The 13,523-nt window shown below is 42.7% G+C and overlaps 1 protein-coding gene across 6 annotated transcripts; it reads right to left on the reverse strand.

Annotated features, from left to right (window-relative positions):
- Window positions 1-572: 572 nt before the first annotated feature.
- Window positions 573-13,199, reverse strand: LOC113956337 (probable 2-ketogluconate reductase). 6 transcript variants are annotated; one of them, XM_027662775.1, is made up of 6 exons: window positions 13,098-13,199; window positions 10,632-11,016; window positions 5,476-5,647; window positions 3,319-3,497; window positions 3,006-3,102; window positions 573-2,150 (listed from the first exon to the last, which is right to left on the reverse strand). In XM_027662775.1, exons 2-6 carry the CDS (start codon window positions 11,011-11,013, stop codon window positions 1,994-1,996), a joined length of 987 nt encoding a protein of 328 aa, XP_027518576.1. In that variant the 5' UTR covers window positions 11,014-11,016; window positions 13,098-13,199; the 3' UTR covers window positions 573-1,993. The 6 variants fall into 6 exon arrangements, with proteins under 6 accessions (XP_027518576.1, XP_027518578.1, XP_027518574.1 ...); XM_027662777.1 differs by having other exon boundaries at window positions 13,120-13,136; XM_027662773.1 differs by lacking the exon at window positions 13,098-13,199 and adding an exon at window positions 11,416-11,520.
- Between the last annotated feature and the right edge of the window lie 324 nt (window positions 13,200-13,523).

The following is a 13,523-nucleotide window of genomic DNA, read 5'->3' on the forward strand; positions in this document are numbered from 1 at the left end:
AGTACATGCCCTTGTAAAAAGTCCCTCCCCAGCTCTCTTGTGGGCCCCTTTTAGATACTGGAAGGCTGCTATAACATTTTCCTGGAGCCTTCTCTTCTCCAGGCTGAACAACCGCAACTCTCTCTGCCTTTCCTCGTAGGAGAGGTGCTCCATCCCTCTGATCATCTTCATGGCCCTTCTCTAGACTTGCTCCAATAGGTCCATGTCTTTCCTGTGCTAGGGACCCCAGATCTGCACACAGCACTCCAGGCAGGTCTCACAAGAGCAGAGTAGAAGGGCAGAATCACCTTCCTCAACTTCCATCCCCGGAGATGGAGGCTGGGAATTACAGCTTCAGTACTGGGTTCACTAAGGTTGCGTTGAAGTGATCCCCCTAGCTGGTCAGCAGCCACTGGAGAGGAGGCCTAGCTTCTGTGATGACAGCAGCTCAGGAGCCGGGCCACACCACTGCTGTGGGCACCAGGAATCCCTCTCCTTCCTTCCACACTAAGAAATAACCAGCCATGGGGTGCTGCTGTGTCTCTCCTGACTGCTGTAGTGCTTTCAAAAGAATGGATTACAAAATCCTATCATCTTGAATTCTACATTTTAATATGCTGAACATTAAGGCAGTCAAGATTAATACCAAATCCTCTATAAAATTACAAATAAAAAGATAAACTATAATAACATTTCATAGTAATGATATAAAACAATATATATTGTTCTTGTTATCCTGGTAATGATTTTTTAGTGTGATTTGCTTACATGAATTTCAAGTTCAGACATTTAAAGCAAAAATTCATTAACTAGCAAGATGGAGTTACAGCATATTAACTAGATTCTTAGTTAAGTCTACTTGAATTTTCTTCCTTAAAAAAACCCGAACAAACCATAAAATGCTTACACATTACCTGTTTCATATCCAAAACTTCCAAACTGCTTTGCTGATAAGATGTAATGGGTGATCTTTTAACTTACTGCTCACTGTTACCTGAGATCAAAGGACCACTGTAAAGTCCCTCTCAAAGTTATTCTCCCTATGAATTGAGAATGGAGGCCTATCTACACATTTTAGTTCTGAAGGAAAAAAAAACCACTGAAAGCACAACATGGGAGTTTTTTCCTTTGTATATCAAATCAACAAATTTGAATGAACAAAATGAAGGAACGATTTGTTAGAGGAGCCATAAAATAATAATTAAAGGAATGTTACCCTTTTTTAAGCAAAAATCCAGGACATACCTATCAAATGTGAAGAAAACGGATGTGTTATGTGGTTAGATGTGGAGGGAATCAGATGGCTTCAAAGTTTTTATTGTGCAACTTGAACATCTAATTTTAAAGCTATAGTTCAGGAGCTGATACATCTCTATTGGAGATATATCTGTATAGCAACATATGTGACAGAAGAAGACAATTGTACCAGAGCAGTACCATGTTCTAAGTAGATTTAATTTATAGAGTACCTTATAGAGCTCCACGTAGTCTGTGAAGCTCAATCACATTATGTTGCTGTGTGCTATTAGTTTTCTATAATAGAAAGGGATCTGTTATACCAGCATTGTACAGAGCACTCTGAAATGGGTCTGTGGCTATGTGGAGAGAAGTATTGCGTAGTCTGTGAACTTCATCCCATCATTAAATATTACCACTGGTGTCCATGTAATCCTGCAGAGTGAGCTGATGCCTGCAGTGTTAATAAGGTGCTTGCACAATAACTGTTTCTTAGGTTTAGGCTTTTGAAGTATTGCGTTACCCTAAAAGACTTTCATGCAACAAAATGTATGCATTTCCCAGCTGGGTTGTATTGACTAGCTTAAGCATGAAACTGGACAAGGACATACATTTCTTCTGTCTACATTATGTGTAGGCAAAAAAAGCTGAGGCAGGAAATCTATATTCATGAGCTTGAAATAGGTTTGTCTTAAGGGAAAAAACATAAGAATAAAAACCTTTAGAGCTGATAGGGGGAAAGAAAATAATAAAAAGAGATGTGTTATCCTTTTGCACATCAACTAGGGAGCACTTCACTGGGCATGGGGAGACCATTTAGAGCTGCTAGTATGTTTTCAACTGCTTCCTCTGTTATCATGTAAGTGGTCTTGTCTGTTTTAATGCCGAGGTGAGGCGTTATAATGACATTCTTTAATTTTAACAAAGGATGATCTCTGGAAAAAAAGAAAAAAGAGTTGTTATCTACTGTTGTTCATCCAAACAGAGGACTCCTACTTTAGCTTTTGCACTTTATTTGAAGTTAATTTGATATAACAAGTCCCACTTAGAACCACAGAACCTGATCACCTGTGCTGAAGTAATTTTGGACTGTAAGAGGACACATTAAGAGTTTATATCGTGCTCTTTTCTCCAGAAACAGATTTTTGCCATTAGGCAGCAATTCAAACTATGTCAGAAGAGAGGATTAAGTCCTCCTGACATATTCACACTACACAATGGTCTGAGCCTTAGTTATTCATTCCCACACAGGCATAACAAGACCAAACTCCTCCCAAACCCAAAATGCAGCCTGCACAATTAACTCTGAGAGGCACCATCCTGGTAGAGGCATCTTTCTACAGAAGCCAAGCAGCCTCCGGGCCCAAGAGGGCTACAGTACTTCAGCCTCAAATTGCGGAAGGAAGCCTGTGGGGAAGGACATCTGGGGGCAATGCAGCAGGTCTCAGAAGACATGGCTGAGGCAGCTTTCACCCATTCATGGCAAGTTGCACCTTCTAATAAAGCAATTTGCAAGTGAAGCACTGCTGCAGCTTCACAGGGTGATTCTGTAGAGGTGGTCTAATGCTCGCCCTGCCTCCTGCTGTTTTCTGGCACCCAGGCTTCCCCTTGGCCTGTTATCAGCCCCAACATCTGGTCTGCATTCCATTCATATTCATGGCACTTTTATCCAAACCCCCATCCCAGGGAGCTCAGTGGCTGCCTCAACCACATCCCTGCCTGCTGCAGGGATATCTTCAGCCTCGGCAGGGCTCACCCATCCTTTCCAAGAAATAAGCAGAGATGACAACCTGGGCAGTGGTTCTGGGTAGGTTACATCCAAAGCCGCGGCCCAGATAACACCAGTCTGCAGAGCCATCACCAGCGCCTCTTGGTCGACTACTGCACCTGGTTTGGAATAAGAGTGTCTCTGAGTGCAACTTGTGTTGCAGGTAATGAGCTCAGAGTGAAAGGAGAACGAAAGAGGAGAGAGAGGAATTTCTGCCATGCCCAATCTATCCTCGCTATGTGCACCACCTGTGCAGTGGCTGCAGCACAGCGCTGTGTGTAACACAATGGGAGCTGGCCCGTGCTTTCTGGCCAGTCAACTGTTCTGGACGGTACCTCGGCTGATGTTAACCAGAGTAGCTGTGGGTTTCATTAGCTCCAGCTCTCTTTTCCCAATCAGGTTGCGTGTCTGAGGTGTCAGGCTCACCGCCACCATCACAAAATCTGCCTGCTGGAGTAAGCTGTCTATCTTTTCGCAGTAAGTGGCACCAACAGCTTGCTCCTCTTGCGCTTTCCTAGTGGGAGGAAAAGTATTTCAGGGCATCAGTCATGAAAATATTCTCTTCATTGATGTCACCACTATACAAACTAAAGGATCTGATTATCACATCCATGTAGCAAACAGGTGGCAAATTTAGGCTCAGCTGGATGTTTAGACCCTTCTGGAAGGCTTCAAGCCCTACAGCAGGGGATGGATTGCATGCCTGCCTCTCAGCCACTGCAGTGTAGAGTCCAGGGACTTCTTATAAAGTCTGCAAATGGACTAAGGCTAAGCACTGGAGCAGATGGCAGCACATGGTCCATTCTCCAGGATTCCCAGTGGGGAAGGTGCTCAAACCAGAGCAGTGCTATTCACCAGAACTCATCCATGTAAGCTCTGAGCATGCTGGTGGTCCTCATCCTGTTAGCACCCTCAGTAAGCCTGTCATTTTTTCATAAGTGAAATCAGCAAGGCAGCTCTTAGCCAGGCTTCTGGCTGCCCCAGGACTTCTACAGATATAAGTGTTCAGCAGAAAAGTTATCAAAGTAGAGAGAGATTTTTAGTTTTGATTTTTCACAATTAAAAGGAATACTTGCTATTTCTCCCATTCTTTGTAAATTTAGCTTCCTGAACTTTGGGACCTAAAGAAGCAATGACAGGAGATCCTGTGTACAATTTTCTGCTCCTGATTGCAAGAGAAGGGCTTTGAGTTATTTCTTCCCTAATCTAGAAATAAAGAGGTCACACTAAGAAAATAACTTCAGAACTTTGGATCATGTGTCTCCTAACACATGCACTTCATTAGTTTCTTTCAGTGTACAGGTCAATAACCAGAGAATACGTAGGAACAGAACAGACTGGAACTACAGCCAATTTTGCAGCATGCAGAATGCATCTTGATTCAACACATAAGCTTGAAGTGTAAATGTACTTTAAAATAAAAAGGTTTTTAATTTCTGTTGCACTGTGCATTGATCATTCATCACAGCACTCTAACATAAATATTACTTTTAAAGACTGAAAAATTTTAAACAGAGGGAGTTAGTGATGATCCACAGGGGAAAAAAAAAGTTGTGCCTTTTGTTATATTTGTTTTGAGTGTTTTATGAAGAAATTCTGAAAGATCTTAAGGAGGGTGTACTTTCTTTAATGTGAGTTTGCCCAGCTGTTTTTCTGAGTAACAGAAATGCCAAGCAAGGCTAAAATTTCTGGCCTCATTCACCCTTCTGATTTGACTAGGGCTAGCTAGAGCAGTGACCCTCCTTCTGCAGTCTGCATATGGAGAGAATCACTGAAAGCCACATGTCCTAGCATTGCAGCTTCTCCCTTCAGTCAGAGGGAGTAAAGTTCTCTCAGGGTAGGTCATGGTTTGTTCTGCTTGTTGTCTGCACCTTGTCTGATTGGAAGGGCCTCAAGTTATACATGGGGATCTTGCTTGCTTTTACAGTGAAGAGTCCTTGTGCTGAATGCCTAACAAGGATCAGATTCCCAGAGTCACAAGTTAGGAGGGACTAAAAATAGAAGGTGAAATAAGGTTAAATACTTGCTAAAATGGCTTGAGGAGAAAGAGGGTTTTCTCAAGAATAGCTCTCAAGTTAATCATATTGTGCCAAGTATATGTTTCTTAGTTTTCCAGACACTTAGTTTCAACAAGATCCCTCAAAATATGCAGTAAAAATATACAAAAGGTAGAGTTATGTGTCACTATAGTATGATATGATAAGAATAAAAAAAAAAAGTATAAGCTTGATTTCCACTTTTCTGCTCATATCTGCAGGAAACCTTGAAATTTCTAATATAAAACCTCAATTAAGTTTCCAAGTGTTTAATCACCAAGTAACTCTCTACAGGACTGATTTAAGGCAACCATTCCTTTTTTTTTTCCCTTTTGTTTCAATCTTGGCCCTATTCCCTCAGTTTTTGCTACACTTCTGACATAATTCCTTGAAAAGAAAATACTGGCTACCTAGAAGAGAGTTTCTGCTGCACTTAAGGTCAGGACATATATTTACCTCTGTGTCCTGTTGTGGTACAAAATCTTCATATCAAATGCTTTGGCTCTCAGAGCAATCTTATATCCAATGCGGCCCATGCCAACGATCCCCAGAGTAGCTCCAGAAACTTTAACTCCCAGAATATCAGCTTCACAGTAATCCATACTTGAAGAAATTGCAATGTGATGGACTGCAAGAAAAATACTCAAATATGAGAAGTGAATGGAGTCCAACACAGAGGAACAAGGCAAAAGAATCTGAACTTGTTGTGCTACTACAGCACACTTCTAATGATTACAAACACATGATTTTGTAATGTCCTAGGTAACTCCCTAATATATCATCTTTCCCTCCTACCTGTATATATGACATTCTCATTTATTCTTACTATACTACAAAAAGCCTTTTGATGTAATTTCTCCCAAAAATCCTTTTACTGTTTTAGACTCATGAAAATATTGCCCTGTTCTTCATCAACAATCAAAATAATTATTGCCAATAAGAATGCAGAGTTTGGAAATGTCACGTGGAGAACATCACCAGATATTTGGTTTGCTTATTTAGAATAATAAGAGGTTTCCTGTTCATATCTGTCACTCTGCTTTGAAAGAAAAGTTCAACTGCTTTAAAAATCACTGTGGTAATTTCCATAATTACCTGTTAAGCCTGCACAATTTTGGATAGTTCTACAATATATAAAATACAGTTATATACACAAAGTCAGCACTTATTAATCTGCTAGGAAGATGACAAGCTTCTGATACTTCAGTCTTCTGATATTGCCAGCTTATCTAGAACATAAGCAGAATGTTGTTAAAGTACGAAAAAAAAGACTCAGGGGAAAAAAACTCAGTCATGTGAGGGTAGAGCTGTCAGAAATGCCACCAGGGATAGTTTATGTAGATGAGAACAAGAAATTAATCTCCCCTTTGATCGGTCTCCTCCTTGCGACATAGAAATAGATTTAGAGTGAGACAACCCTCCTTTGAGTTTCTATGAATGCTGTGGTGCAGGATTTGGCAAGTCAAAGTCAGGTAAATGTAATAGGATAAACCTGGGGGATCTTTTCCTGAAGCAGGAGGCATTCTAAACAAAGGCAAGAGTGGGGAAATAGCAAGAAAAAATTGTTGAAGAAACTAGAAAGGATGTTATAAGCAGAAAAGTGTAGAGAAGCAAGATTCAGGATGGGAACAGTTCCAGGCATGGAGAAAAGCATACAGCAATCGACAGGACTTTCATATGGACTTTACTGTTATTATGTGGTTTCATTGTATCCATACTACACAGTGCACAACTGCACATGCCCAGGCTTCCTCCTCCCCCTTTTGCCTGTACCCTATTGTGATTTGCTCCCCTGCTTGTCTGTCTGATAGCCCACCCTTTGTTCTGCCCCTTCCCCTGGCGGGAGGTTTTAAGAATCAGACAGACGCCTGAATAAACAAGTCTGCTTGCACCAGTCCTCGTGTCCTGTGCCCTCTCCCTATCGGACCTGCGACACATGGCGCTCACCGTCGGGCAGACCCCACGCCACAAAGGGCTCAGACAGCGCTGAGAGAAGCGTTTCGTCTCGCAGGTCCCTCCCAGTGAACTCCAGTTTGCGGCATACGGCCCTCGCACCGAAAAAGGTGAGCACCGGGGAAGCTCCTGATCCCTCACCCATCTCCCACCAACTTTAAAACCAACTGCAGACTAACAGAAGCCTAAGTAATTTTGCAATGGGCCTCTGGTTATCAACCCCTCAAAAATTTGTATACAGCAAGCTAAAAGACTTTATTATTGAACATGGACACCCCTTAGATGAAAAGTCTGTGAAATCGCTTGCAAAATGGCTAGAAAACCGCAGCGAAGTGGTCTCGGACGATTTAAAAATACAGGACTGGGAAAAAATTGGACATCAGATATGGAAACAAAATGACAGAGGAGACAAAAACGCAGCCGAAGCATTAATTGCTTGGAGATTGATTTTGATGGTGCTGCAACACCAAATAACCAGTTCCAATGAAAATCTCCAAGAATCGGAGCAAAAATCCAAGTCTAAATTCCCTGAGAGCGGCAAGCCCCGAGGGTCCCGGAGCGGCGGGGGGGCGGGGGAGAGGGCGGACGGCGGGAGGGAGAAACAAAGCCCGGAATACCAGCGGTTCTTGCATCGTGGCGTCGGCGAGCTGAGCGACCGCGCGGGCGAAGCCAGGGAGCGAACGCGGGAGCACACGCGGCGTGGAGAAACGGCATGCAAGGATTTCGCGCCTTTCCCGCCGGCACCGCCTCCCAGCCCGCCCGTGGAAGCTCGGCCGGCACCGCGTCCCCACCGCCCCCTGAGCCCGCCGCCATCGGCGCCGGCCCCCGCGCATGGCGCCGACCACGTGGCAGCCCCCCCCACCCCCCTGCCCGACTACCCCCCTCCGCCGCCACCCCCCCCTCCGTTTCCCCCCTCCCTTCCCCCATCTCCTCCCCTGCCACCCCTACTCCCCTCTATCCCCCTACCCACAACGCATCCAGGTACTCCTTTCCCCGGTCCCCACGGCAACTCCGCTTATCCAGCCGCACCAGTAGCTGGCGATTTAACCCTTTCAGTCCGATGTGCTAATTCCCCTGCTCCGGTACATGCCGTTTGTCCCCCACATCCCTCACATATTCCCAACTCCCCATCCCCATATACTGACCAGCATGCTTCTAATTATGGTCCTGGCTACTCCGGTGCCAGGGCCCAGAGAAGCAGATGGACTTACATAAAGGAACAAGCGTCAACAGCTGATGATTTGAATTTGGTTAAAGCATTCCCCGTGTTTTATCATCCCAACAATCACCCTGTCTGGGAACCAATCCCCCTCCCAGTTCTGAAAGATACAAAACAAGCTGTTACTGATTACGAGTTAAATTCACCTTATGTCATAGGGGTACTTAGTTCACTTTTTGCTGCTTACACGTTCACTCCAAACGACATAAAAGATTTAATGAGTGCTTTCTTCACTAATATGCAAACAACACTTTTCCTAGATGAATGGCAAACTCGTATTCACCAGCATGCCCAGCAAACCTCAGCAATCACAGGGACCCCAGTCCTAGAGACCTTTAATAGACTGTTCGGAGTGGGTCCATATATTTCCAATGAGGCCCAAACCAAGATTCCTATGAATGAATTGGACATTTCAAAAAATCTAGCCTTCCAAGCTATTCGAACCATTGCTGAGGCTGCTGAACCTATACCTTCATACACACAGGTACAACAAAAACCAACAGAACCATTCATAGACTTTGCAGAAAGGCTGAAGAAAGCTATTGCAAAACAAGTTAAACACCCAGAAGCTCAGGATGCACTATTTTTAAGGTTGGCTATAGAGCAATCTAATGATGATTGCCAGCAAATACTAAGAACCCTTAAAGACCCCACCCCTATGGAAATGGTGAAGGCATGTCGTAATGTGGGGTCTAATTCTCATAAAGCAAGACTGATAGCTGAAGCTTTGGCTGGACCACAAACCTGTTTTCACTGTGGTGAGACAGGACATATAAAAAAGAACTGTCCACAATTAATTACAAAGATGGAGTTTCCAAAGATGCCGTGCAAACGGTGCGGAAAAGGCAGACACTAGACAAAAGCTTGCAGGTCTCTTACTAACATCTATGGAGAACTGCTGCCTCCTAAAAAGTCACCAGACTTAAAGAGAAAAGTGACTTAATTCAATGCCAGATCTTAAACAGTGCACCTGTGAGCTGTCAAGAAACAAAGCAGCACCCCCCCAACTGCATTCCATCCTGCGTAACCCATCCCTTCAGCAAGTGCCAGGAAACCACAGCAATCCCTGCAATTCCCTTATTACGTGATCCCAATCCTAAATTCTCCCTTCTAACATGTTCTGCTTACTTTCCAGGATCTCTTAGTCCACAGAAGACCACTATCACTAAGCTTTTAGACACCATGGAACAGTGGCATCTCGGGCTGGAAACAATTTTTAGGGGGGGAGTCACTCAGCAAATGCAGCTGTCCACTTGTTTTGAAATTTTGCTTTCTCTGTTTGTTTTGTTACTAACTATTTCTTGTATCACAGCATGCTGCAAGAAGGACTATCACAACAGACATTTTTCAAACTAATAATAAAGGGTGAGATGTAGAGAAGCAAGATTCAGGATGGGAACAGTTCCAGGCATGGAGAAAAGCATACAGCAATCGACAGGACTTTCATATGGACTTTACTGTTATTATGTGGTTTCATTGTATCCATACTACACAGTGCACAACTGCACATGCCCAGGCTTCCTCCTCCCCCTTTTGCCTGTACCCTATTGTGATTTGCTCCCCTGCTTGTCTGTCTGATAGCCCACCCTTTGTTCTGCCCCTTCCCCTGGCGGGAGGTTTTAAGAATCAGACAGACGCCTGAATAAACAAGTCTGCTTGCACCAGTCCTCGTGTCCTGTGCCCTCTCCCTATCGGACCTGCGACAGAAAAGGGAGCAGGCTGCTTTATTACTCTCTACTGCCCCTTAAATGCCCCAATTCTGCACCAATCCATTTCAGTCCCCAAGAATATGCCCATGCCTCTATCAGCATTGTGGATCCCTTCCAACTCACTATTATTCTATGATTCTATATACCCTTGTTCTGCTTTATTGTTGTCTCAAACACTAATTTATTCTGCCAGCCTGTGGCTTCAGGAATTGTCTGATCTTTGGTATATCCCTCTTTTGGTTATAGCATTGTAACACTGTCACATTGAAAAGCACATCTTATGTCAGTCAAATGTCATAATCACTGAAAATGCACTGCTGCAGAAGGTAACAGAATTTAAAGTTTTTGTATGTAGAAAGCACACATCAGTGTGTTGTTCACCTGAAACTGTTAAATTAATTCTACAGCCATACTTATTTTAAAAACTAAATTCCAGTTTCTAGGAACACTTGGTCCATAAAACAGGAAGTTGTATTTAAATTAATATGATTAGATTCTGGTCAAGTATTTACAATCCTGTGAAAACTAAATTCATACGATTTTATTTATATGTGGTTGAAATATAGGTTATGTATGTCTATGTATAATGTAACAATTTAAGTACATTTATCATACTTAATTCACATTTTATGTGAAACTGTGCACCACACATAAGTCTATAAGAAAATTCAAGTTAATGGTAGGTAAATCTTGTATGACTTTTAGAAGTCACAAAAGAATTGAGATGTTACCTTCCACTAGTCTTCTAGCAGATGCTAGCAGCAAAGCCATCCCAGCATCTGCTGTGCCACTGCAAACAGCACGTGGAGCATTAGCCATCTTCACACCAAAGCTAGCTATAAGTTTCAGATCCAGGTGATCCATCCCCACTCCTGAATTCGCAATCACTTTCAAGTTTGGCAGGCTCTGGAGGAGTTCTTGGTCAATGACTGGTTTGTGCCACCACAGATAGATTGCTTGGACCTTTCTACTTAAATGCTGCCTGTTTTCAAGCAATTCCTTCATGGTGATGAGGTAGAAATGTTTTCTCAGGAATGCCACATGGCTGTGCAGTATCCCACGTATGCCACCGATTTCATTTACCAAAAGCCCAGGTAGTTCTCCTCCTTCCATGATCTGCACAAAAAAGAAAGACACAAATCATCAGAAGACAGACACGTAATTATTTCCAGACATTTTGAAGAATAATCATTGTCATGTCCTGTTTCATGACATCTATAGCAAGAGATCCTATAAACCATGTATTTAGATAGGAAAGTAAGCAAAGCAAGACAAGAAAGCAGCTCTTTTCAATATACTACCTGTTAGATACATACATACATGTGTACATGCACACACACACGGATTTTCACACGATCAGGCCTGAACAAGTTCTGCCCTCCGTGGTTTCCAAGATTTCATATTACTGCTACCATGCTCAAAACACAACAATTACTTCTCATCCATTACTTAGCTTCAGACCATCAACAGTCTGGTGCAATAAATCTCCTTTGCTACCCTGAAATCAAAAATTAACTTGTCTCGGTAGTTTAGAAAAATGTCAGACCAAATCTGGTTCATGAAAATAAACTGCACAGTTTCATCATGAACTTTGAGTTACCAGGTTAATTTTTAAATGCATCATTGCAGAGATTTTTGCAGTCTTCTGTTCTGGAGAGATCCCAGTGACTGCAGTGCCTTCTCCTGAGCCTATCATAAGTTAACAAAATAATAGATGCTTAGGCAAGTCTTTTCCGAGAAGGACTTATGCACTCAAAACTAGTTGATATTTTTGGTTTTTTTCAGGAATCACTGACCATCTGGTTTTGGTTCCCAGAGGGTCTGTGAATAGACAGTTGCTTTTTTCAGGTTTTTTGGGGTTTTTTGTTTGTTTTTGGTTTTGGTTGGTTGGTTGGGTTTTTGTTGTTGTTGTTGTTTTAAATAGACTATTTATAGCTGCTTTGATTTTCTACAGCAATCTTGGGAAGAATGGGGGGTAGAGTGTTCAAGGGCTGAAGACCTTGGAAACCCTATAGCAATACTTTCTGTTGCCTTGTTAGTAGTATTTCAGTATTTGCATTTGAATGTCTAATTCTTGGGTCTGTCTACACTTCCTGTGCTAAAACTTCATTTTACCATTACTTCAAGTAGCCTGACCATATTGCAAAATAACAGAAAGGCTTCCTGACTTTAGGGGGGTGATAAACACTTTACTGAATTTTCTGACTTTGTTGCTTGCTCCTAGGAAAGAGAATGTAATAAAAAGCTTGGCCCTGGGCTGCAAATTAGGACTGAACACTTATTTTGCTTTAGGCTGTGCTCTCACCCATGCGACTTCAGTGCTAGTCCACCATTGCTTCATAGCCAGTCAAGATGAAAGCATCAATTTTTGTCTTCCTGGAGGAACAAAATCTCCTGGGATTTACTTTGTTTTTCAAAGGATCACCTCAGGAAAATCAAAGACACTTTTTGAACGATTGTCATTGCTTTAAAATGTACATGAAGCAGAATTCTTCTTACATTAGGAAAAATTTAGGCCTACAATTACTTCAAAGGACATTTCTTCAGTGTTTTGGTATGAAAATAGAATATTGCAATATTGGCTGAAAAATGTGTCAGGATACAGTCAAATTTCTGCAGAGAATTAAAGCTCATTCATCTTTAATAGATTTCAGAGTATTATACAAACTTAGTGTATAATATAGTGTATAATATACTTAGTGCTTAGTGTACTTGCTTATCATTCTGTAGCAGCAGCAGAACAAGGCTATGCAACACCCCAATTTTGAAGCCTCAGGTTCAACTGGGAATATTACTTCTATTTAAGGCTTCAAAAGAACCAAACTTTTAAAAAGGCTTTAGTTCGTTATTACCTCGAATTCATGTCCAGAGGAAACAGTGCCATGCTTTCTCTAAGGGAATTTCTTTCAACTTAGTGAGAAAACAAACATTTCCGTAAAAGGTTTTACAGGGATAGTGTATAAACAAGGCAGAAGTATTTCACCAAAACACCCAGCACAAAGGTCCAGTCCACAAAAGCACCCCTACAAAGTAACCAGTACACCAGCTTAGAAAACACGAGTCATTGGTTATAAGTTACTCAAGGAAAATTAGAGTAAAGGAAAAAGTTAAAGAAGAGTAAAGGAAAGAGTAAAGGAAGAATAGAGATTAATAAGAATAGAGAAAGAGAAGAAAGAGAATAAGAGAAAAATAGTTACAGCCGAGGATCCGATTACTCACACAATGCCAGCCAGAAGAGAAACACCCCCCCGGAGTGAGCCCCGTGGTCCCACATTTATAAGGTTCGGCCAGCATGGTCAAGCCTCGCAGGCGGGACATGCAGGTCATTGACCACTCAGTGCCGCCCTGGCCAGAGTGAGGTGTGCTGGAGGCAATCACAGGCTCCAGGGGGCGTGGTGTGGGCTGCCGCGGTGGACAGCTGCCCCACGCAGGCGTCTGGTGCTGCCAAGTGCTTTCTGAGGGCGGGCCTGACCTTGTCCCCCAAGGCCCAGCCCTTCCCCTCCCCACTCCCTCACAGCGAGTTGCCTCCGACCCACATAAAAATGTTACATATTCCAGTGAGATTTGAATCCAGTACGTCACAGAGTACTCACTAACAGACTGAGGATATCAAAATGCATCTG

The sequence above is a fragment of the Corapipo altera genome, unplaced genomic scaffold (genome assembly GCF_003945725.1).
Source record: "Corapipo altera isolate COAL_440 unplaced genomic scaffold, ASM394572v1 359, whole genome shotgun sequence".
Lineage (NCBI taxonomy): Eukaryota > Metazoa > Chordata > Aves > Passeriformes > Pipridae > Corapipo > Corapipo altera.

Bases quoted from the DNA above. Each gene is read 5' to 3' on its own strand.
- LOC113956337 (XM_027662773.1), bottom strand. From the start codon at position 11,460: ATGAACCAGATTTGGTCTGACATTTTTCTAAACTACCGAGACAAG. The intron at 5,648-10,631 runs GTAACATCTCAA...TTTTTCTTGCAG, and splicing joins TGCTAGAAGACTAGTGGAAG to TCCATCACATTGCAATTTCT. The intron at 2,151-3,005 runs GTTGTCATCTCT...CTTTTTTTCCAG, and splicing joins TACCCAGAACCACTGCCCAG to AGATCATCCTTTGTTAAAAT.